Source organism: Mobula birostris, chromosome 1 (genome assembly GCF_030028105.1).
Source record: "Mobula birostris isolate sMobBir1 chromosome 1, sMobBir1.hap1, whole genome shotgun sequence".
Taxonomy (NCBI): domain Eukaryota; kingdom Metazoa; phylum Chordata; class Chondrichthyes; order Myliobatiformes; family Myliobatidae; genus Mobula; species Mobula birostris.
This window is the reverse complement of record NC_092370.1, coordinates 230,731,046-230,756,439: the sequence shown is the minus strand read 5'-3', so window position 1 is coordinate 230,756,439 and position 25,394 is coordinate 230,731,046. Positions and strand designations below refer to the sequence as shown.

At 41.7% G+C, this 25,394-nt stretch overlaps 1 protein-coding gene across 6 annotated transcripts in view; it reads left to right on the top strand.

Annotated features, from left to right (window-relative positions):
• The window catches only part of nrxn3a (neurexin 3a), a 2,269,325-nt gene that overhangs the window by 924,855 nt on the left and 1,319,076 nt on the right, over positions 1 to 25,394 (top strand). For all 6 annotated transcript variants that reach the window (XM_072273216.1, XM_072273232.1, XM_072273229.1 and 3 more), the window contains 2 exons: positions 9,877 to 9,996; positions 22,637 to 23,018. In XM_072273216.1, coding sequence (XP_072129317.1) covers positions 9,877 to 9,996; positions 22,637 to 23,018 — 502 coding nt within the window. The remainder of the gene's footprint in view (positions 1 to 9,876; positions 9,997 to 22,636; positions 23,019 to 25,394) is intronic.

The following is a 25,394-nucleotide window of genomic DNA, read 5'->3' as shown; positions in this document are numbered from 1 at the left end:
GCTACCGTGAACATTGAGTGCGGGTCTTCAGGTTACTGGTCCTCCTCACTATGGGCGCCAAGAGAAGAGGGCATGTTCCATGTGGTGAGGGTTTTTAGTGATGGATGCCACCTTCTTTAACTTAAGACCATAAAACATGTCCTTGATGGTGGGGAGGATTGTGCCAATGATGAAGCTGGCTAAGTATGCAATGCTCTGCAGCCCTTTTCTATCCTATGCATTGGAGCCTGCATACAGGCAATGATGCAGCCAATCAGAATGCTCTCCACCATACATCAGTAGAAATGTGGTATGTTTCTCTGGTGACGTGCCAAATCTCCTCAAGCTCCTAACAAAGCCAAAACCGCAGACGTACTTTCTTCATGATTGCACTGATGTGTTGGGCTTAGGATAGATCCAATGAGTTGTTGATGCCCAGGAGCTTGAAGCTGCTCATTCGATTAACCAACTCTTAAGTATTGTGTGTGCCTTAATAAATAATTTGTCATATTTTCTGTTATTTAAATGTGGGCAGTCTTGGTGAGATGAGTTGATTCATCTGTGCAGGCTTAAAAACCATATACGTTATACCGCAGAAGACACTATAGAGGGGCAAAAGTTGAAGCAATTGTTCCTGGTGTTTGTGCACCTACTGTGACTCAGTGGCTTGTTGATCACAGCTGACATTCATGGTTTGGAGTCAGGTGCAATAAATGGTGCTTTCTTTGCCAAAAACTGGCTGTGCTGCTGCCAAACACCTTTTGCAGTTGGCATAAGGAAGAACAAAAATGGAGAATTTGAAAACAAGATGATAGATTTATATTTGAATCTTCCGAGTATATTTTGGTTTGAAAGAGTTTCAAGCACAACAGACATTTCCTTGAAGGTAATATATCTGAAAAGATAATAAAGTTGTAAATGAAATTAAGTGTGGAGCAACTGGAACTACTGTGCAGTACTATGCAACAGTCTTAGGCACCCTGATTATATATAATTTGATGTATTGCACTGTACCACTGCCACAAAGAAAACAAATTTCATGACATGTGAGTGATGGTAAACCCGATTCTGACATGGGTCTCTATTGTCACTGAGAGTGGTAAAGGGTCAGGGACAGAGGAATCATGGTTGAGAAAATGGGGAGAGATGCATCCTGTAATGATCAATAAACCAATTATTTAGAATCAAATTACCTTACCTGGTGTCTCAGGGCTGAGTGAGCCAGCTCCCTTCCCAACCCCCTCACCCCACCTCACTCCTGACACCTGTCCCACAGCCCTTTCTGCAGCGCTTCTCCCTTGCCATTCCAAGCATCCTTTGTTCCTGCCAGCTTTACAAACTCGCTCTCTGCTCTACGTTGTCAAATGTAGCACTGTGCAAAAGTCTCGGGCACGGTAGCACACTCTGTTATTAGCCAAGACTCAGGTTGGGTTGTGTAAATAAATAAATTGGTATTTAATTGCTGACTTGCTCTTAACTGAGCTGTGATAATAGATCAAATAATAGAAGGTAATAGAATATTAAAAATCTAATTAGAAGATAATAGATCTACGAAAATAATAAAGTTGTAAATAAAAATGTGTGGAGTAGCGAGGTATTTATCAGGAGTGCTGAGCACACAGGGCACTTAGTATTGTCGATGACCCCCCCCCCCAGCTGTCCAACAATCTCTTTGACTGCCTACAATCAGGCAGGAGCTACCGTAGCATTAGGACAAAGACTGTTAGGATGGGAAGCAGCATCTTCCCCTAGGCAGTGAGACTACTGAACTCCCTGTCACAGCATGTGAAGCACCAGTAGTGTTATGCAGTTTACTTCTTAATTTGTGTCATAAATGCACCTATTTCTTTGTGGTGATATTAGTTTATGTGTTATGTGTGTGAGTTACTTGTACTGTGTTGTTCAGCTTGATCCAGATGAGCATTGTTTCATTTGGCGATATACATGTATATGGTTGAATGACAATAAACTTAAACTTGAATGTGAAGTTATAGTTAATACACTCAAGCAGAAAGGGGGCAGAACCGAATTATTTAACAATTTAGCTATGCTATTTACAAATACAACAAAATGAAACCAGGCTTTTAAAGGGATTGGAAGAAACACAGACTGCTGTAACTATCCAGCAGACCTGGCAGCATCACAGAGAAAGAAGAAGAGTTTCAAGTGAACATGAACTGTTAACTTACTCTCTTCGTAGATGCTGTCTGACCTGCTAAGTAGTTAAAGAACTCTTTTATTTCTGGTTTTCAGTACCCCTTGTTTTTGTTTTTTTTTACAGTGACTTCCCCAGGCTTTTTACACTCAGTGGCCACTTTATTAGGTACACCTATATACCTCGTTTGCACTAATATCTAATCAGCCAAGTGTGTGGCATAAAAGCATGGAAACACAGTCAAGAGGTTTAGTTGTTATTCAGACCAAACATCGGAATGGGGAAGAAATGATATCTAAGTGACTTTGACTGTGCAGTAATTGTTGGTGCCAGATGAGGTGGTTTGAGTATCTTCGATGGGATTTCCAAGCACAGGAGTCTCAAGATCAGGGGCTTCCAAAGCTGGAGTTTGCTGACCCCTTGCCTAATGGTATTGGGTCATGGCATAAAAAGGTTGGGCACCCCTGTATTAGAGTGTACATAGAACAGTACAGCATAGCCTTTGGCCCACAATGTTATGCCAAACCAAATAAATTAGTAATCAAATGACCAAGTAAGCTAATCCCTTCTGCCTACACAATGTCCATATCCTTCCATTTTCCTCACATTCGTGTGCCTAACTAAACAGCTCTTAAAAATCCCTTATGTATGTGCTCCTACCATCACCACAGACTGTGCAGGCCAAGCACCCACCACTCTGTGTTTTTATTTTTTTTTAAAAAAAACAGCTTGCCTTTCACATCTCTTTTAAAATTTCCCCATCTTATCTTAAGTGCATGCCCTCTGGTATTAGACATTTCATCTCTGGGAAAAAGATGCCCTGTGTCTACTCTATCTATACCTGTCATAATCTTATACATCTCTATCAGATCTCCCCTCAGCCTTTGGTGCTCCAGAGAAAACAACCCAAGTTTGTCCAAGCTCACATTATAGCACATGCCCTCTAATCCAGGTAGCATCCTGGTAAACCTCTTTTGCACCTTCTCCAAAGCGTTGACATCCTTTCTATAACGGAATCAACCAGAACTGTATGCAACACTCCAAATACAGCTTAACTAGAGGTTTATGAAGCTGCAACATAACTTCATGACTTTTGAACTCAATGCCTCGATTAATAAAGACAAGCATGCCATAAGCCACCTTAATTATTTGAATAACTATATTCACATTCACCACAGACAGACACTACATTAAAGCTGAATCAGTTTTTGACTTTGTAGATCCTAGTATTGTGTAGCATTTTTGTTTTTAAAAGCCAGCTGTTTTTGAACAAAAAAACAACGATCATACCATGTTTAAATTTGTGCAAATCTGGGTCGGAGTTACACACACAAAATGCTAGTGGCACTTGGGATGTCAGGCAGCAACTATGGAGGGAAATGAACAGTTGATGCTTCAAGGTCAAAGACCCTTCATCGGGACTGGAAAGGGAGAAGGCAGAATCTGGAATAAAAAGGTCAGAGCAAGAGCTGGTGGGTGGTAGGTGGATCTAGGTGAGAGGTATCAAGGAAATGATGTGAGAAAGCAGGAGGTTAGGTGAATGAGGTGTAGGGTTGATTAAGAAGGAGTTTGACGGGAAAGGACAGTGCACCATGAAATGAAGGGAAAGAGGTGACGAACCAGAGAGAGGAAGGAGTAAGTGATGGGAAGGTTGTGAGGATAGGGGAGAGGAAGGGTGAGTAAATTGGCAAAAGGGATGAGGAAAAATAAAGGAGTGAGTGTGACAGAAGGGGCTGGTGAATCAGAATCAGACTTATTATCATTGAGATTTGTCGTGAAATTTGTTGTTGTTTTGTGGTAGCAGTACAATACAATATGTGAAAAATTACCATAAGTTACAAGGGGAATGTATAACAATAGACCAACAGTTCAGAAAGAGATCAAAGTAGTGAAGGAGCATTCAAAATCTGATGGCAGACAAGAAGAAGCTAAATCAAACTGATGCCATCGGGTTGAAGACGACCAAGGTGGAATGTGAGCTGTTGTTCCTCCAACCTGTGATTGGCCTCATCTTGACAGTAGAAGAGGAAGTGGACAGACATGGCAGCGTGGGAGTCAAATTAAAGTGGCTGGCCTCTAGGAGATCCTGACTGTTCCAGTGGATGCTGGGTCTTAACAATGTTGGAGAGCACGTGATAAAATAAGCGGTCTTGATGGATTCATAAGTGAAGAACTGGAAGAACTATTTAGGGCCTTGAATGGCGTTTCGGTGGGAGCTGTAGGGCGGGTGTAACACTTTACACGGTTGTAGGGGTAAGAGCCCGGAGGGCAATATGGAGGGTTCCAGCATCTGAGGTGCAGATTTCTAGTATTTGCATTCTCTCTGTCAAAGTTATTGGTTTATTAAACAATCAATTATTTTGAGGTTTTCTTTGTTACCCATCATTTTTTTTCTCAGTGGTGTGAAAAATGCATCACAAATAGCTGTGGTAATTAGCTGGTGAAGAATAATCCGTACTGTTACTGTGAGAATTACATATAGGCCACTGATAATGATTTGATTATTGGCAAGAAGTTTAGGAGGCTCTTTCTTGAGGAACGATCATTCAGGCATCCATATTGTATTCACAGGTTAAGCAAGATGTAACTCAGTCTGACGTTGTTCTTGTGCAGCTTTTGATCACATTTGGTGCTTTGTCCTTCTCCCATCCCTTCAGTAACTTGCACTATGGTTTACGGTCACTATTTCAATCAGTGTGAGGCTGTCTCCATTTAAATAACTTTTACTGTTCATTTTCTTTTTGAGCTATCAATAAGACTGAAAGAGCTTGGAGAAACTTTACAAGGATATTGCCAGGACTTGAGGACCTGAATCCCAGGGAAACATTGAATAGATTAGGACTTTATTCCCTGGAGTATAGGAGAATGAAGGGGGAATTGATAGAGATTTATAAAATTATAAGGGGTTGAGATAGGGCAAATGCAAGCAGGCTTTTCCACTGAGGCTGGGTGAGATTACAACTAGAGCGGTTGTGTTAGTAAGGAAACTTCTTTACTCCGAGGATGCTGTGCATGTGGAATGAACTGGCAGAGGAAGTGGTGGGTTTGATTTCAACATTTAAAAGAAGCTTGGATAAGTACGTGGATGGGTTGGAGGACTATGGTCCAGGTGCAGGACAATAAAACTAGGCAGAATAATATGCATTTTGTCATAGACTAGATGGGCTGAAGAGCCTGTTTCTGAGCTGAGGTGCTCTATGACTCTTTTGCCTTGTCCTTCACTTTTAAAAGAGGACATGGGAACAGCATATCTTGCGGCCCCTTCCAAGGACGTGTGCAAACATCTCCTAGGGGCCACATCGATTCACTTCAGCTGACTGAGTTTCCTTCCACACACCAAAAATGTGCAGGTTTGTCAGGTTAATCTTCTGTTCTCTGTGTCCCTCCTCCATGTGTAGGCAAAGAGTGGAACCTGGGGAAAGCTAAGGGGCAGACATGCTGGTGGCTCCAGGCCTGTACTTACTGGAGTTTAGAAGAATGAGGAGGGATCTCATTGAAAACTGCCGAATATTTCAAGGCTGAGATAGAGTGGATGTGGATAAGATGGAACATCCCTTTGGAACTGAGTTGAGGAGAGATTTCTTTAGCCAGTGGGTGATTAATCTCTAGAATTCGTTGAGAAGTTTGTAGGCCATTACTGGGCATAATTAAAGTGGTTGCTAGGTTCTTAATTAGTAAGTGCAACAAAGATTATGTAGAGAAAGCTGGGAAAAGAGTTGGAAAGGAAAATAAGTCAACCAGGAGATGTCAGTGGTAAGTTTTTTACATAGAGAATGGAGAGTGTGTGGAATGGGCTGCCGGCAACGGTAGTGGATGTGGATATTATAGGGTCTTTTAAGAGACTTTTGGATAGGCACATGGAGCTTAGAAAAATAGAGGGCTATGGGTAAGCCTACTAATTTCTAAGGTAGGGACATGTTCGGCACAATATTGTGGGCCGAAGGGCCTGTATTGTGCTGTAGGTTTTCTATGTCTCTATGATAGAATAGCAGCGAAGACTGGAATGACCTAATTCTACCCATACGTCCTATGGCAGAATAAAACATATGGCAGAAATTCTTGGAGAATTTATGTGAATGGTGTCTTGATGTTTCTGGGCTGTAAGACTCTCTACTAATAGGCAGGGAGTTCCAGAGGTCCCAGCTCCTTGCAACTCCCATCCACAAAACTACAAAGGGATGAAAGTAACTTTCCTGTAGATGATAATGTGCATGCGTTAAGAATTTGCAAGTGGCGAGGTTCTCTTGAATGTGTTGTGTAATCCTTACAGATTGAGTTATAGAGCAATACTGCATGGACACAACTCCTTTAGCCCAATGAGTCCATGCCAACAAGTCCCAATTATCTGCATTTGAGCCACATCCCTTTGAGCTCTGCCCCTGTATGTACCTGTCCAAGTGCCTCTTCAAAGACGCTGTTGCACCAGCCTCAACCACTTCTTCTGGAAGCTTGCTCCACAAACTTACCATCCTCTGTGTGAAGAAGTTGTATCTCAGGTCTCTTTTAAATCTTTCTCCTCTTGCCCTGAATGTACGCCCCTTAGTTTTGAATTCCACTCATTCCTAATGTGCCGTGTGTCATATGACGTGGGCGATCGTGGTCTTCCCATGATCATGAATGCTCTTGGCAAAATTTTCGAACAAGTGGTTTGCCATTGACTTCTCTGGGTAGTGTCTTTACAAGACAGGTGACCCCAACCATTATCAATACTCTTCAGACTTTGTCTGCCTGGCGTCGGTGGTCGCATTAGGACTTGTGATATGTATCAGCTGCTCATGCGACCATCCACCGCCTGCTCCCATAGTTTCACAAAACCCTGATGTAGTGGGGGGGGGGCCCGTGGGAAAAGCTGATACACCTTATCCAAGGGTGACCTGCAGGCTATACCAGAGGAAAGGAGTGCCTTGCACCTCCTTTAGTAGAGACATATCTCCAACCCACCACCCAAGAACTCCACTACCCAAGTTTATAGAGGTCATCCCTCACTTTCTTATGCTCCCAGGAATAAAACCTAGTGTGGATAACTTCTCCCTATAACTACAGCTCTCAAGTCCCACCAAGGTTCTTGTAAAACCTTTCAATATTTTTTTCCAATTTAACCATGTCTTTCCTTTAACAAATTGAACAAAACTGTGCACAGTGCTCAAAATGCATCCTCACCAATGACTTGAACAAATGTAACATGATGATCCAACTACTATCCTCTGATAGGAGTATTGTCTGAAACCCTGACTAATAAAGACCAGCATGTTAACTGTTATTTTCACCACCCTGTCTACCTGCCGTGCTGCTATCAACAAGTTATCCTCTTGTACTCCTAGGTCTGTCTGCTCTATTAGACACCCTGCCATTCATAGTATAAGGTCCTACATGCTTTGACTTTCCAAAATGCATTACATCACACTCTTTCTGCACTACTGCCTGTTGTGCCACTGGTATTCAGGGCAGCAATGAAGATCCTCAATCTCTGGTATTCAGGGCAGCAATGAAGGTCCTCCGTCTCTGGTATTCAGGGCAGCAATGAAGGTCCTCCGTCTCTGGTATTCAGGGCAGCAATGAAGATCCTCAATCTCTGGTATTCAGGGCAGCAATGAAGGTCCTCCGTCTCTGGTATTCAGGGCAGCAATGAAGGTCCTCCGTCTCTGGTATTCAGGGCAGCAATGAAGATCCTCAATCTCTGGTATTCAGGGCAGCAATGAAGGTCCTCCGTCTCTGGTATTCAGGGCAGCAATGAAGGTCCTCCGTCTCTGGTATTCAGGGCAGCAATGAAGGTCCTCCGTCTCTGGTATTCAGGGCAGCAATGAAGGTCCTCCGTCTCTGGTGGTGTTCAGGGCTTCCTTCATCATGTCCGTAGCTTCCTTTTGATTTTCACTACTGTCAGTCATGCAAGTCCCAGGTGGAGACACAGGAATACCATCTCACTCAGATGTAGAAGGTTCTTCGTTGCCATTTTTGTAACATTTTTGTTTTGCCAGTCAGGGCTGTTGGCCCTGAGCTGAACCCCCAAACCTGGACCACTCCGGGTCTGTCCTGGACTCTCTGACCAGTTTGGCATGGGTGACCCTGCCAAGAGCCAAAGCATAAAGCCCTGACTCCAGCCAACACAGCTCTCCGGGTCATTGAGGCACGCAAGCCTCCAAACCACGACATGGTTGTGGTCCTCTTGAAGGGCCTCACACTTACCTGTGTTGAAATCTATTTGTCACTCCTCGGCCCACTTCCCAAACTGATCAAGATCATCATAATTTTCTTTATTGCCAGCATCACCTGCTAATTTTGTGCCATCTGCAATGTTACTGATCAAGTCTTGTTCATTTGCATTTAAAACATTTATATAGATAATAACACAGATGAGAATAACTTTGATAGTATATTTAGATAGACATTTTAATTAATATACAAGAAGCAAAAGAAACCACTATATATTTATGAGGCAAAAATATTATGAAGCAGATGGTTCCATTATGTGACCTGAGTGGAAATTGTAATTCAGTTTAACATCAACAGCACCAAAATGGATTCAGCAAAAGTTCAAATCAATTATATTCATCAATTCAAGGAGCTCCATCACACTCCTCAGTTCAAGTTGCGGCTCCAGTTACTGGCATTTCTATTGTGGATTACAAATACCCAGTTATCTCATTATCCCTATGAAATGGCGTATCTCAAAATACAATCAAAAGTTTGTGAATCGAAGATTGATGTCACCAGTTGAATTGATGGGATATTATTGAATTTGAGTATTTTATCACGCATTGTATTTATTGCATTAGAGCTGTAATAAAGATTGGTTTTAAAACTTATAGAATTTAGCTTGAAAATGATGCACCTCTTTGCAACTAAAGGTAGGATGGTGGTGTCAAGATTCAAGATTGATTAATGTCATTTCCAGTACAAAAGTGTAAAGGAGGGCAAATAATTGTTAAACATAACACGAGAAAGTCTGCAGTTGCTGGAAATCCAAAGGAACACACACACACACACACACACACACACACACACACACACACACACACACACACACACACACACACACACACACACACACACACAATGCCGGAGGAACTCAACAGAACAGGCAGCATCTTTGGAAAAGAATAAACAGTCGACATCCTTCAGGTTTGAGACCGAAACGTCGACAGTTTATGCATTTCCATCGATGCTGCCTGACCTGCTGAGTTCCTCCAGCATTTTGTGTGAGTTGCTTTGAAATAATTGTTCCTCCAGCACAAAAAAAAACAACAAGATAAAGTACGCAATATTAAAAAAACCCACATTTATTATTAATATATAAGGTAGTTTATATAGATTGATTGTATATCCATTATGTAACACCAGGTACAGGAGGGTCTGTATATAAGGTGACCCTGACAGGAAGTGATAAAGTAGTGGTGGTGAGGGAGGTGTGGAGGGGTGGGTCAGGGGGTGGAGCTGTCAATCAGCCTTGCTGCTTGGAAGAAGCAGCTGTTTTTGAGTCGGGTGATCCTTCATGGATGCTATGTTGCCTCTTCACTGATGGGAGAGGAATGAACAGTCCATGAGCAGGGAGGGTGGGGTCTTTCATTATGTTCCTAGCTTTTCATTGATAATTAAGGGCAGAAATCTTATTGCTCAGAGAAGATTCAGATGCAACTGTGCTTTAAAGTTAATCTAGAAACAATGAGACTTTATTGCGATCCTGATGAAGATAATGTCATGAATGTATGTTCAAACTAACATTATGTGCCCAACCCATTCCCCAGGTAAAGGACCGGAGACACTTTATGCTGGGCAGAAGCTGAATGATAATGACTGGCATGCAGTCAGAGTGGTTCGTCGAGGTAAACATTTAAAGCTGATGGTCGATGAAGTCACAGCAGAAGGTACGGTCATCTGAGTTGTTTAATTCGTCTAACATACAATTGACTCTGCAAGATTAAGTTAATGTACTTTAAAGAGTGGATTTAAATAATTTAAACACCATGTGTAATGAAAATATTTTATAATTTGTTCCATATTCTTTTCTGATATGGCAAGAGGCATCTGTTCATGCTTTCGCAAGCAAAGGAGTTACTGAGCATGCTTTAAACTACGTGAAATCATTTTATTAGAGTTATGGAATGCAGAAAGAAGGACAAATGATTAATGAAGTAGCGGTACAGAAAACATTCTTGTATTTATCATCCACTAAGTGAGCTGAATGCTGGAGGGAACAACACATCCAACCAACTTTCACATGGCATTCTCTATTTCTGTCTCTCTATCTCTTCCATCTCAAGCCCCCTCATAATTCTGTATACTTCTATCAAATCTGTCCTCATTTTCCTACCCTCAAGGAACTAAAGTCCTAACCTATCGATCTTTCCCTATAAGCTCAGGTCCTCAAATCTCGGCAACGTCCTTGTAAAATTTCTCTGCACTCTTTCAATCTTATTGATATCTTTCCTAAAGGGAGGTGATCAGAAATTTGGCCTCCATATTTGGTCTCACCAACATCTTATGCAGGGTGAACAGAACATCCCATAACTTCTCTGAATTAACTCAGTTCATCCACCCACTTTGACGATCGATCGAGGTCCTGATTTGACCTCAGAGAGCCTTTAACATACATCATATCAATTTTGTTTACATGCCCAATGGTGATATCAAAACCTAGTCTGAGTTATGTGTGCACAAAAGCCAATATCATTAAACACGACTCTGAGCAAAAAGGGTGAAGACTGTTATTGCATTCCACATGCCAGTTATACACTGCAAGTTCACACGTGAGATTGGTGCAGAACAGTTCCAAGATGACTTTAACATCTTATAACATAGATCATGGAATAGTAGAACACAGAACATGCCATTCAACCTACAAAGTTGTGCTGACCATTTTAACCTCTCCAAGGTCAACCTAACTGTTCCCTCCCATGTCGTCGTCATCATCATCATTCCCACTGCTACCTGTAAGGGGTTTGTACGTTCTCTCCGTGACTGCATGGGTTTCCTGCGGATGCTCCGGTTTCCTCCCACATTCCAAAGATGTACCAGTTTGTGGGTTAATCGGTTATTGTAAATTATCCTGTGATTAGGCTGGGATTAAGTTGGGGGATTCCTGGGCAGCACAGCTCGAAGGGCCGGAAGGCCCTATTCCATGCTGTATGTCAATAAATAAATAAATACATTTTGTGCCACGTCATGTGATGTGGGTAATCATAACCTTTATGACCAGGATTGTAATTGGCAAATTTTTCTAAAGAGGTTGTTTGCCATTGCTTTCTTCCCATGTATTCCTCCATTTTTCTATCATATCAACCATGTGCCTCTCTAAGACTTTCTTAAATGCCCCTAATACATCAGCCTCTACCTGCACCCTGACAGGGCATTCCATACACCTACCACTCTCTATGTGTGTAAAACAAAATCCTGCCTATATTATCCACACTACATTTTCCTCCAATCAGTTTAAAATTATGACTTCTTACAAAAAGTAGCCATTTTCACTCTGGGAAAAAGTATTTGGCTGTTCACTCTACATATGCCTCATTATTATATATACATCTATTAAATCACCTCTCATCCTCCTTTCTCCAAAGAGAAAAACCCTAGTTCGCTCAAACTATCCTCATAAGGAGGGAGTTCCCAGGCATGGATCCCTTGGTTAATAGTAGAGGTCCATGGCATAAAGTTTGAGAACCCCTGTGATAAAACAGCCAGCCAGCATCCAAGTAAATCTCTAATACAGCCAGCATCTAAGTAAATCTCCTCTGCAGCCTTCTCTAAAGCTTCCACATCTTTCCTACTTTGAGGCGACTAGAACTGAACATAATATTCCAAGTCTGGTCTAACTTAGAGCGCTGCAACATTACCTCTCAGCTGTTGGACTCAATCCCTGACTAATGGAGGCCAACACACCATACAACTTCTTAACAACCCTATCAACTTGCACAGCAACTTTGTGGGGTCTATGAGTGAGAAGGTAGGAAGAGTTCTTACTCACATTTCAAATATAATGTCAACACAGCAACTAAGAATTATGCAGGGTTTGATATTAGACTTGACCAGGTGTGAGAAACTGAAACCATTAGGTTGGTCACCTGTCAGATATTCTACCTAATCTTCAGTACCCTCGATTTACTTAGTGCTACAGCAGAGAGTAGGCCTTTTTGGCCCTTCAGGTCACACCGCCCCAGCAACTCCCATCAAACCCCATTAACCCTAACCTAATCACGGGACAGTGTACAATAACCAATTAACCTATTTGGTACATCTTTGGACTGTGGGAGGAAACTGGAGGACCTGGAGAAAACCCACTCATCCCACAGGGAGGATGAACGGACTCCTTACAGGCGATGCTGGAATTGAACCCCAAACTGCGGAATGCCTCGAGCTCTAATAGCGTTGTGCTAACCACTATACTATCATGGCATCATTTAATAACTTGATTGGCAAAGATGGGTTTTCATGTGTTTCTCTACAATTAATAATTATTATCTACCTATTTACGTTACATGCCCATATTATCTGCCCATACTTCCCCTTCGTCATTCCCATTGAAGATGATCAATAACTTGGGAAATTTACTGAATCCAACCTTGCAAAGGGTACTTATGTGACAGGTTTACAGATGAACATCGGGGAGTTCTGAATCATTGATCAGGAGGAGGACATTGAAGATACAAGTGAAAAGTTACCTGAGCTGGTGGTGCCATTTTGTCGAGAAACAGACTGGATGACTACAATGATGTGTAACATGGAAGTAAATGGAATTAACGCAAATGGGTATTTCAGGCCAGTTGATCTCCCTTCCACACCTCAACAAATTTAAGCCAAACTTATCACCACAGCTTTGCATTCTGTAGACAGAAGGAATTCACAAGGAGATCTTCAGAACATGCCTTCTCTTGAGGTCAACTTTTCCAGGAACACATTCTCTTCAATTCAAAGTTTTCATTATTCCTCTACTCTTTCTTATTTGCCTTCCTCTTCTCCCCATCCCAACATCTCTACCCACATGTGTTGTGTGTACATTGTCTGAGATAAGCCGGGCAATGTCAGGCTTCAGCTCCTATGTTCTATGTGAGCTGTGTGTAATTCAAATGGCAGAATGGCAATCTTCTGCTCTGGAGTTTTATGAAGCCATTGCTAGGGTAGTAACCAGGTGTAAGTTCTCTATAGTTCACTTTAGCCAACAGTTTATGACTCAGTTTACTAGACTTTGCCTGGTACCAACATTGTAGGGTCCTGCTTTATCTCACTACAATCTACTCATCCCCCAATCCCTCTGCTGTGTAACGGAGCCAGGAATTCACTAGTCCCTGCAATGAATCACTGTAATCTACTTCTACATATTCCATGCTCTCTTAAGCACTTGTCCAACTATCCGTTAAAATGCTTCAACAATATCTAGAGCTACCAAGTTCTACATTCCCTATCTCTTCAGTGATGCTGAGCATATGGTGCAAAAGATACTGCAGCTGCCCAACAGCTGCAGAGTCCTGAGTTCAGCTCTCCCTCCTGGTGCTGTCCGTGTGGAGAACACACGCTTGTTCTTTGACTACATGAGTTAATGCTTTCACACTCTCACTTTAGAATTGAAGCAGAATTAGGTCATTTCTGTCCTGAAGGGAAGTCCTTACATTTTGACACCATGCCCTCTGGTCCTCAAGTCCCCCACTATTGAAAACATCCTCTTCCACACGTCCACTGTATCTAGGCCTTTCAATATTAGATAGATTTCAATAATATCTCCCTCATGCTAAACAACAGTAAGGCCAGGCTGAGGGTCATCATAGGCTCCTCATATGTTAGGATTGTTCAATTATTATAAAATAATGTATTCAAATAAATAAGGTGAAACTTAGTTATGTCCTCAAAAGTGTAGATGTATGATAGGAGAATGAGGAGGGGAGTTGATAGACATTTGAGTGGGAGTAGGTTGTGAGAGAAAATGGGGGACTATAGGATTGGTGGGTTTGCTCCAATAGCCATCATAGACTTGATGGGCCCAATTTACTCCTGTGTCATTAAGAAATATGGGAGCACTCTACCTTTAGCATGCCTGGTATGCTTGCGTACGGGGAAAGTGGAATCATGAAACGGTACAGTGCAGGACAGGCCTGTCAGCCCACAATATTGTGCAGCAGTAATTCGCTAGCAATGAAAACCTGACTAAACCAGTCCCTTCTGTCGACACCATTCTATATCCCCACTAATGAGAGGGATCTTATTGAAGCATATCAACAACTAAAAAAGGCCTAGATCGCGTATGAAGAGGATATTTCCTATAGTGGGGGAGTCTAGAACCAGAAGGCACCGCCTCAGAATAGGGGAATGTCTATGCAGAACAGAGATGAGGAGGAGTTTCTTTAGCCAGAGGGCGGCGAATCTGTGGAATTCATTGCCATAGATGGCTGTGGAGGCCAAGTCAATGTATATACTTAAAAGTGGTGGTTGATAGCTTCTTGATTAGTCAGGGCATCAAAGGTTATGAGAAGACAGAAAAATGGGATTAAGGCAGATAATAAATCAGCCGTAATGGAATGGTGGAACAGACCTGATGGACTGAATGGCCTAATTATGCTCCTACGTCTTATGGTCTACACACTTTATGTGCCTGTTGAATGCCTCGATCACATCTGCCTCCACCACCACTCTTGGCAGCACATTCCAGGCATCCTCCACTCTTAGTGTTTAAAAGCACTTACCCACATATCTCCTCTGAACTTGCCCCCTCTCAACTCAACTGCATGCCCTCTGATATTGGAGTCAGACCTCCAAAACAAATATATACCAGCTCTCTGCTCTACCTATGCATGCCTCTCACACATAAACTTCAATCAGGTCTCCCCTCGGCCTCTGGCACTCCAGAGAAAACAACCCAAGCTTGTCCAACCTCTTTTTTTTAACTTAAGGCAGCATTCTAGTTAACTCTTCTCTACCCCCCCACCCCCGAAGCATCGACAAAATTAAGCTTTTCTATGGTATTGGTTAAGCCTCCAAGCCATCTTATACAGAAGTAAGACAGCCAGAATGTGCAGGAGGTACAGATGATACTGTACCTAATCCCTTGGGTCTTGAAACAAGTTGCTGAAAGCTAAGGTGTGTTGAGCTGGCGTCTTGGGAACAGACTAGAAGAAGATTCAAGATTAATTTATTATCAAAGAATATATAATCATACAGCGTTGAGATTTGCTTGCTCACACATAGCCACAAAGCAAGAAACCGGAAAGAGCCCAATTAAAGAAAACAAAGAATAAAAACAAAAATAAAAGGCCAACACTTGATGTGCAAGAGAAAAAAAAGCAAACAGTGAAAGTGAACAACGGCATTTTGAATCAAAATTGAGTCCACCGATCCAAACACCAGAGCAGTCCAGAGTAGGTCCAATGCCTCACTTATCATATGAATAGCATTGTACTAGCACTCCTGAATCTTCAACTCCTGTTGTATCAGTTCCTTCCTATCACCTGTCTCAGTCTCACCCACTCCCTCTGCACGCCCCACAACCTACTGTAAACATTGTAAAGAATAAGGACCATAAGACAGGAGCAGAATTAGGCCATTCAACCCATTGAGTCTGTTCTTCCATTTGATCATGGCCAATTTATTTTTGTCCTCAACCTGCTTCTTCTGCCTTCTCCCTGTAACCTTTAATAACCTTACTAATAAAGAACCTATCAAATGCTACTTTAAATATACCATACTGACTTGACATCAGCAACTGTCTATGACATTGAATTCCACATTTACATTGCCCTCTGGCTAAAGCAATTCCTCGGCAACTCTGCTCTGAAGGGACATCCTGTATTCTGAGACTGGACCCCACTACTGGAAACATCCTCTTCACCTCCACTCTGCTCTAGGCCTTTCAATGTTTGATAGGTTTCAATGAGAACTCCCTCATTCTTCTAAACTGCAGCAAGTACAAGCCTAGAGCCACCAAACACTGCTCATAAGTTAACAGAGTTTCGCTGGACACCTACTCTCTGTCCGCCAGAGAAAGCAGGATCTCCCAGTGGCCACGTATTTTAATTTCACGTTCCATTCCCATTCTGATATGTCTATCCAGGGCCTCCTCTACCGTAAAGATGAAGCCACACTCAGGTTGGAGGAACAACGCCTTATATTCCGTCTGGGTAGCCTCCAACCTGATGGCATGAACATTAACTTCTCAAACTTCCGCTAATGCCCCACTTCCCCCGGTACCCCATCCGTTATTTATTTATTTATATACACACATTCTTTTTCCCTCTCTCCTTTTTCTCCCTCTGTTCCTCTCACTATACCCCTTGCCCATCCTCTGGTTTCCCCCCCACTTTCTTTCTCCCTGGGCCTCCTGTCCCATGATCCTCTCATATCCCTTCTGCCAATCACCTGTCCAGCTCTTGACTCCATCCCTCCCCCTCCTGTCTTCTCCTCTCATTTTGGATCTCCCCCTCCCCCTCCCACTTTCAAATCGCTTACTAGCTCTTCTTTCAGTTAGTCCTGACGAAGAGCCTCGGCCAAAAATGGCGACTTTACCTCTTCCCAGAGATGCTGCCTGGCCTGCTGCGTTCACCAGCAACTTTTATGTGTGTTGCTCATACATTAACACTTTAATTCCCCGGATCATTCTCGTGAACCTACTCTGGACCATCTACAATTCCAGCACATCCTTTCTCATTCACCCAAAACTGCTCACAATCCTCCAAAAGTGGTCTGAACTATGCCTTACAAGGACTTTGCATTGTATCTTTATTTTTATATTCTAGTGAAGAAAAGAAAGAGAAGCAAAATTAGACCGAGCAAGTGATTTTACCAATCTTGACGTTAAGATTTATTAGTCAGACATGTTGCACCCATCTGATGGTTTATCCCCAATTTTCATCAATATAGCTTAGCTGAAGCACAGTAAAGGATTGAGCAATGGTTCTTAGCATTCTTTCTGTGATTCCTTCTGTTATTCTTCATGATCTCAGTTTTGGATAATTATTGCCACCTAGGTGTGAAAAAAATCTGTATGGCAGATTATTATATAAATAAAGAGTCATTAGGTACTTTCTGTACCTATAAAGTGGCCACTGAGTGTATTTTCGGGGTCTTCTGTGATTGTAGCCTAAAAACGTAAAGGTTTGACGTGTTGTATGTTCAGAGTGCAGTGTTCTTCTGCACAGCACTATTGTAATGCATGATTATTTGAGTTATTGTCTCCTTCCTCTCAGCTTGAACCAATCTGACCATTCTCCTCTGAACTCTCTCATTAACAAGGTGTTTTCAGCCACAGAACTGCCACTCACTCACTGAATGTTTTTTTTCTGGTTTGTTTGCACCATTCTCTGTAAACTCTAGAGATGGTTGTGCATTAAAATCCCAGGAGATCAGATTCTGAGAGAGTCAAACCACCCCATGTGGCACCAACAATCATTCCACAAGTCAACGTCCTTTGGGTGATATTTCTTCCCCATTTTGATGTTTGGTCTGAACAACAACTGAACTCCTTGACCATATCTGCATGCTTTTATGCATGCAGATTGCTGCCACATGATTGGCTGATTAGATATTTGCATTAACATGCAGGTGTACCTAATAAGGTGGTGACTAAATATCATCATAATGAAACATTTGGTATTCATCATTATATCCTCTATGATTAATTTAGCATACAACTTATTTACCCCATTATACAAGCCTTTATCTTCCAGAAACTGTTTTGTGCATATTTTCTTGAGAAAGAAGAAAAATGTTCATTACAATTTTAACACAAGTGCTTCTCATCAATGATTTTCTTAAATTTTGCTCTCTCTAGCCATTACCAAGGTTAACCAGCAGATGGCGTTTGGCAGCTGTCAATATCCTGGGCTTCAATGGACCACCAAGCCCACTGATTTTGAATTCACTCTATTCATGCTTTGCAGCAAGAAGGGATCATTACACAAAATGTATTGGGTGTTAGTATAAAACAAATGCTTGAAAGTTAATTCAAACCCACGTACTAACAAATTTAAAAAATATAAAGTTCAGAGCAAGACTTTGGAGCAGGGAGGTGGTCTGGAAGAGGAGAGGAAAAGAGACAGAGCAACAGACACAAAATGATGGAGGAACTCAGTAGATCAAGCAGCATCTATAGAAATGACCATATCTGCATCCCCAAAACATCGACTGTTTATTCATTTCCATCAATGCTGCATGACCTGTTGTGTTCCCCCTGCGTTTTGTGTGTGTGCTTTGGATTTCCAGCATCTGCAGATGTTCTTGTGTTTATAAAGAGAAACAGAACAGCAGTTATTCCTATCTCATCCACTCTTCAATGAAAACAGAAATGTAGCTTGTATGGAGACGCAACTGGTTAGTCTTCCAGGTTTCCTGCAAGGCATAGCATTTTTAACAGTACACTATTCTCATGGCATTGCGGTCCCTGAATCAGCTCAGACTTTTGTGCTTATTGCTCAGTATGAGTCCAGTCAAACATTTGTTTTGAGAGCTTTAAGAGTTGGTCTAATCCAGTGGTAGGAGACGATAAGACATGGGAGCAGCATTCGCCCCATTGAGTCTGCTTTGCCGTTTGATTTATTATCCTTCTCAACCCCATTCTCCTGCCCCCATTAACCTTCGATGTCCTAACTCATCAAGAACTCTGCTTTAAATATACCCAATGACTTGGCCTTCACGTGCCCATGGCAATGAATTCCACAGATTCAGAATCAGGTTTCAGATCACAAGCATATGTCATGAAATTTGTTAACTTTATAACAGCCATACAATGAAATACATGGTAAATAAATATAGAGAAAAAAAACTGAGTTACATTAATAGCTGTGTCTTTTAAATAGTTAGGTTAAAATAAGTGGTGCAAAAAAATAAACAGAAATGAAAAAAGTAGTGAGGTAATCTTCATGGATTCAATATCTTTTGAGAAATCAGATGGCAGAGGGGAAGAAGCTATTCCTGAATCGCTGAGTGTGTGTCTTTAGGCTTCCGTACCTGATAGTAACAATGAGAAGAGGGCATGTCACTACCCAATCAAGCCACTAATAAGGCTGCTCTTCAGAGAATTTAGAGAAACTGGCCTGTTTATCCATTCTTTGCTCAGAATATCAACTCAGCAGTGTGACTCCAGTGTTTTTGTTGCTCAGTACACACGAACAATTAATCTGCCAACTGTCCTGTTCTGTTATGGAGTGTTCACCTTCCATAACTCTCGTGTAACTCATTTGTACCAGTTTGGATGTTGGGAAAGTAAATTATGTTGTGAAGCCTTGAGCTAATTTTTTTGGTGAACCACGACACATTTTTTTTCACTCCAAGAAGCACGATTATGCTTTGTTCAGGTGTGAGGTGAGATTCGCAATATGTTCTGGCTTGAACTATAATTGCACAGGAAGACTATGCTCGCCTCTACACAATCAGTGTAAGCCTTCCCTTCTACACATCCCATTGCCCTCCACATGTCTATCTAAAACTCCTTCAAATGTTTCTATTGGACCAGTGTCTACCACCTTCCCCAGCAGTGCATTTCAGGCACCCACCACTTTCTACATAAAATTTAAAAAAAAACACACACGTCTGACATCTCTAAATTTCCTCAATTCATTTTAAATGGATGTACCCTAGTATTGGCCACTGCCACCCTGTGAGAGAGTCTTCAGCCAGAGCGTGATGAATCTGTGGAATTTGTTGCCACTGGCGGCTGTGGAGGCCAAGTCACTGGGTGTACCTAAGGTAGAGGTTGATAATTTCTTGATTAGTCAGGGCATGAAGAGATATGGGGGGAAGGCAGGAGACTGGGGCTGAGAGGAATAATAGATCAGCCATGATGAAGTGGTGGAGCAGACTTGGTAGGCCAAATGGCCTAATTCTGCTCCTATATCTTATGGTCTTATGAGAGAAAAGTGTTGGCTGTCCACTTTATCTGTGACTCTCATGATTTTATGCACCTCTGTCAAGTCACTTTGCATCCTCTTTTGCTCCAAAGTGAAAAGCCCTAGCTAGGTCAACCTATTTTCATATGACAAATAAGCTCTTGTTAATTGTCTGGCAGAGAGCTCAACCAAAAGGGGCTTGGGTATAAGGTGTTGAAGGAAATCATTTTCACCCATGAATTGCTGGAAATCTGAAAGTTGCTGACTGAAAGGGCAGGAAAGGCAAAAATAAATTCAGAAAGTTCTTGAGTGAGCAATGATTGTTTGCAACCTATTGTATTTAGCAAGTGACTTTTAAGGTAAGATTATATGCTGCCATGCATGTTAAGTGATGCACTTTGTGAGGGAGGCTCTTATCAAGGAGGAAAGGCAAGTCACAGGAAGAGCCAGAGATCCTAGAAGATGGAAAAGGAGGATTATTCACAACAGACACAAAATGTTGGAGGAACTCAACAAGACAAGCAGCATCAGTGGAAAGGGAATAAGCAATAAAGGTTTCAGGCCGAGACCTTCATCAAGACTTGGTCTGAAGTGTCGATCATTTATTCCTCTCCATGCCATGCTGCCTGACCTGCTGAGTTCCTCCAGTGATGTGTGTGTGTGTGTGTGTGTGTGTGTGTGTGTGTGTGTGTGTGTGTGTCTTGCTCTGGGTTTCCAGCATCTGCAGAATCTCTTGTGTTTGTAATTAGTCAATATATCTCTTTTGCAGCTATTGCGCCAGAATGGGATTCGAACGACAGATACTGTATTCCATGTGTTGTTCACCCACTTTTTGCCATTTGCACAATTTGTTCCTTTTCTCACGCATTTGCTGGTTGATGTTTTCTTGAACAGGCTCCATGGCGTTTCTTTGTTTCGCGGCTGCCTGTGGGAGGACGGACCTCAGAGTTGCATTCTGTATGCATACTTTGATAATAAATGTACTTTGAATCTTTGATCCATGATCTATAGTTTTCCAGTAGCATAATACATTTCAATGATTCTATTTGTCATCTGTATGCTTGCAATTCATAATCTCAGTTCTGTTGAGCAATTCATTAAAATGAGCTTGGTGCAATAGACAGTGGCTTATTTTCCCTATCCTAAAACTGCTATTGACCGGTTTTGGAATTCAGCTCTTGCTGACTTTTTGGGTTGTTTTCTGAAATGACAGACCAAGTGAGAATTTATTCCTGGGCTGAGTAAATTCGCAACGTTCAGCTGATGATAAGCTGCCATAGATTGATAATAAAGTACACTGTAAAATGTAAGGTGGTAACTGAGCAAAAATAGCTGTTCACTCTGATTAATATGTTCTGAGAGGATAGGAAATTTATTAGATCTGTATCATAGAGTCATAGAGCTCCACAACACAGAAACTGTCCCTTTTGCCCACCCACTCAGTGCCAACCTGTTGCTCTCCATAGTTCCATCAACCCACACATGGACCATCATCATGCCTCTCTCATCCAAGTACTTGTCCAAACTTCTCTTAAGTGTTGAAATTGAATCCACATTCATCAATTCTGTTCACAGTTTGCTCCACCCTCACACCACCTTCTGAGAAAAGAGGTTCCTCCTCGATTTTCCTTTAAGTATTTCACCTTTCATCCTTAACCTATGACCTCTAGCTCTAGACTCACCCAACGTCAGTGGAAAAAGCCTGTTTGTATTTACTCTATCTATAGATCTCTTAATTTTATATACCTCTATCAAATCTCCTCTCATTCTCCCACACTTCAGGGAATGAAGTTCTAACTTATTCAGGCTTTCCTTAGGATGTAGATCCTCAGATCCCGGCAAAATCCTTGTAATTTTTCTCTGTAACCTTTCAGTCATCAGGTTCAAGCTTGTCATTCAACCATATGTGAATAGCCTTGAATACAGCCAAAAAAAACAGTGTTGCTCCAAGACCAAGGTGCAAAGCACTGTACCAACAATCACACACAGTCCAAGGCATCATTCTTATTGATATTTTTTTTCCTGTAGGTAGGTGTAACTGCACACAATAATACCCTCCAATCTGATGGCATGAATATCGATTTATTTTTCCCAGTAAACAAATTCCACCTCCCCCCCCCCACCGCTCCTCCTCTCTTACTCTGACCTGTTACTACTTCTCGCCTGCCTATCACTTCCCCTGGGTCACCACCTCCTTTCCATTCTCCTGTGGTCCGCTCCTATCAGATTCATTTTTCTCCAGCCATTGACCTTTCTCACCCAGCTGGCCTGACCTATCACCTGTCAGCTAGCCTCTTTGCCTTCACCCCACCTTTTTATTCTGGCAACTTCCCCCTTCCTTCTCAGTGCTGGAGAAGAGTCTCAGCCTGAAATGTCAACCGTCCATTCATTTCCATAGTTGCTGTCTGATCTGCTGAGTTCCTCCAGCATTCTGGGTACGTGCCTAGAAATAACATACATGGTACTCTGGAAGAACTCAGCGGATTAGACGGCGTCTATGGCGAGGAATAAACAGTCAATGTTTCAGGGTGAGACCCTTCAACAGGCCTGTTCACTTCATGCAGTTTTGGTCACCTGCCTACAGGAATACCTTGATAGCCAGTGCAAGTACAGCATCTATGTGGCTGTTAGGGTATTGCCATGGGATGTGGGAATGAAATGTGAGCTATCCAAAATCACTGACTAGATGTCTTAAATGTAGGTCAAATGCTTGGCGACCACACACGGCTGGAATTCCACAACATTGAGACTGGGATAATGACTGAGCGACGCTTCATCTCTGTGGCTCCATCCAGTTTCATTGGGCACCTCCAGAGCTTGATGTTCAATGGAATGATGTACATTGACCTGTGCAAAAATGGGGACATCGAATACTGCGAAATCAACGCCAGGTTTGGCATGAGATCCATCATCGCAGATCCCGTCACTTTCAAAACCAAGAACAGCTATTTGACCCTGGCCACACTCCACGCATACACGTCCATGCATCTCTTCTTCCAGTTCAAGACTACTTCTCCCGACGGATTCATCCTCTTCAACAGCGGAGATGGCAATGACTTCATTGCAGTGGAATTAGTCAAAGGGTAAGGTGGATCTGAAAATCAAAATCCATTGGTTTTTCTCTTCATCAGTTCTGATGAAGTGTTCTGGACTTGAAAAATTAATTGTGTCTTTTTCCACAGATGCCTGACCTGCTGAGTTTTTCACCATCCTGTGTTTTTTAATCTCTTGATTGCCAAAAATCTTTTTCAGATGTCGGGTAGAGGAATCTGAGATTCTTCAGAAAATAAACTTTCTTTTCCTTCTCTTTTTTTTGTATTTGCACAATTTGTTGCTTTTTTTGCACGTTGGGTATTGTCCGTCCGGTTGGGTGCGGTCCTTCATGGATTCTATTGTGTTTCTTGTATTTATTGTGATTGCCCACAAGAAAATAAATCTCAGGTTAGTGTATGGTGACACATATATACTTCAATAATAAATTTATTTTGAACTTGGAAATTAGCACAGCATTGTGGCAGACCCGTGAATAGGCAAGGCGATAGACCATGTGCAGGCAGATGGGGTGTGTTAGATTTGTATCATGGACAGTGCAGATATGCACAGAATGACCTGTCCCTGTGGTGTAGAGTACAATGTTCTTCAAATGAAATCCCATTTGAAATTGATGATCCTTGCAATATGCAGCTTTGTGTAAATGCTGAGGATTTTATTTGGATTTGACTGGAGTCCAGCTTTGGAGCAAGCAGACAGATTCAGCATTCCAGATTTCTCTATAATTCCGGAAGTTAAGCATTTGAGAGTATGTGTGCGTGTGGAACTCCAGGGCTGATTGCCAATCAAACAAGTGAATCTCTAATATGACTATGAGCATCATAGGAAGTCATTCCTGCCTGTGGCCATCAAACTTTACAACTCCTCCCTTGGAGGGTCAGACACCCTGAGTTAATAGGCTGGTCCTGGACATTTCCTGGCATAATTTACATATTACTATTTAATTATTTATTGTTTTATTACTATTTAATTATTTATGGTGCAACTGTAACAAAAAACAATTTCCCCCGGGATCAATGAAGTATGACTATGACTATGATGAAAAGCCAGCAAATTTCTGCCATTCCCTCCAAAATTGGGGATCACACACAAATCATATCTACTTGAACAAGGTGGCAGCAGTGCCTCCAGAGCAGAAGTTCCCAACCTTCTTTATGCCATGTTGTCAGGTTGGGAGCCCCTGCTCTAGAGAGTTAATAAGAAGAGCGATCAGAAAATGATGGAATGCTCAACAAATCAGGCTGTAGCTACAGAGAGGGAAGGAGAACTGATGCATTATGTTCAGTGACCTTCATTTGAATTTGATTACCTGCAGTTTCTTGCTGGTTGAAAGTAAACAAAGGATGGGGGATGATCGTCACTTTCAAAGGACTCTTCATCTCACGTTATTGATATTTATTGCTTATTGATTTATTATTGTTATTTTATTTGTTTTTCTCTTTATTTGCACAGTCTATTTTTGTTTTGCACATTAGTTGTTTGGACATTTTGTTTGCAGTTTTCATTGATGCCCACAAGAAAATGAATATCAGTATTAACAAAGTGCATATATGGTGACATATATGTACTTAGACAGTAAACTTACTTTGAACAAAGAGCTGTGGGTGCTGGATATCTGAAATAAAAGCAGAAAATGGTGGAAGTGCTGAGCAGGTCGGGTAGCATTTGTGGACCGTGGAACAGTCAATAGAACATAAGACATTACAGCAGAGTACAGGCCCTTCGGCTCATGATGTTGTGCAGACGTTTTCACCTACGCTAAAGATCAATATCAATCTAACACTTCTCTCCTACGTAGCCCTCCAATTTTCTATCATCCACGTGCCTATCTCAGAATTTCTTAAATGGCCCTAATGTATCTTGCCTCTATCACCACCCCTGGTAGAGCGTTCCACACACCCACCACTCTCTGTGTGAAGAACTTCATGTTTCCTTTAGGTCAAAGACCTAAATTAAGAGTGAGCAGTTAATAAATGTTCAAGCCTATTTTCAGTTGTTTTTGTTTTAATTACAGGAAGTGTACAGTGTTACTGTTAAAACCATTCATCACATTTTTTGACCTACCCTCAGCTTTGCTGATAAGTATTTTTCAATAATTCAGACATATAATAAATCAGACATTAAAATAATTCAGAAATATTTGGAAAATAATTCTGATAAAATAGTACAGTTTTCTCAAGACATATCCATAGCTTCACAGTTTAATTGTTTGAAATTGTACATTCACTGCTATCTTCAGAGACTTTTTAAGTTCAAATTCAAGTTTATTGTCATTGAACTGTATACAGCCATATGAAACAGCATTCCTCCAGATCGAAGTGTACAACACAGTACATATAACTCACACACAACACATAAAATAATATTACCACAAATATATTAATAAATTATGAAATGTGTTCCAGGAG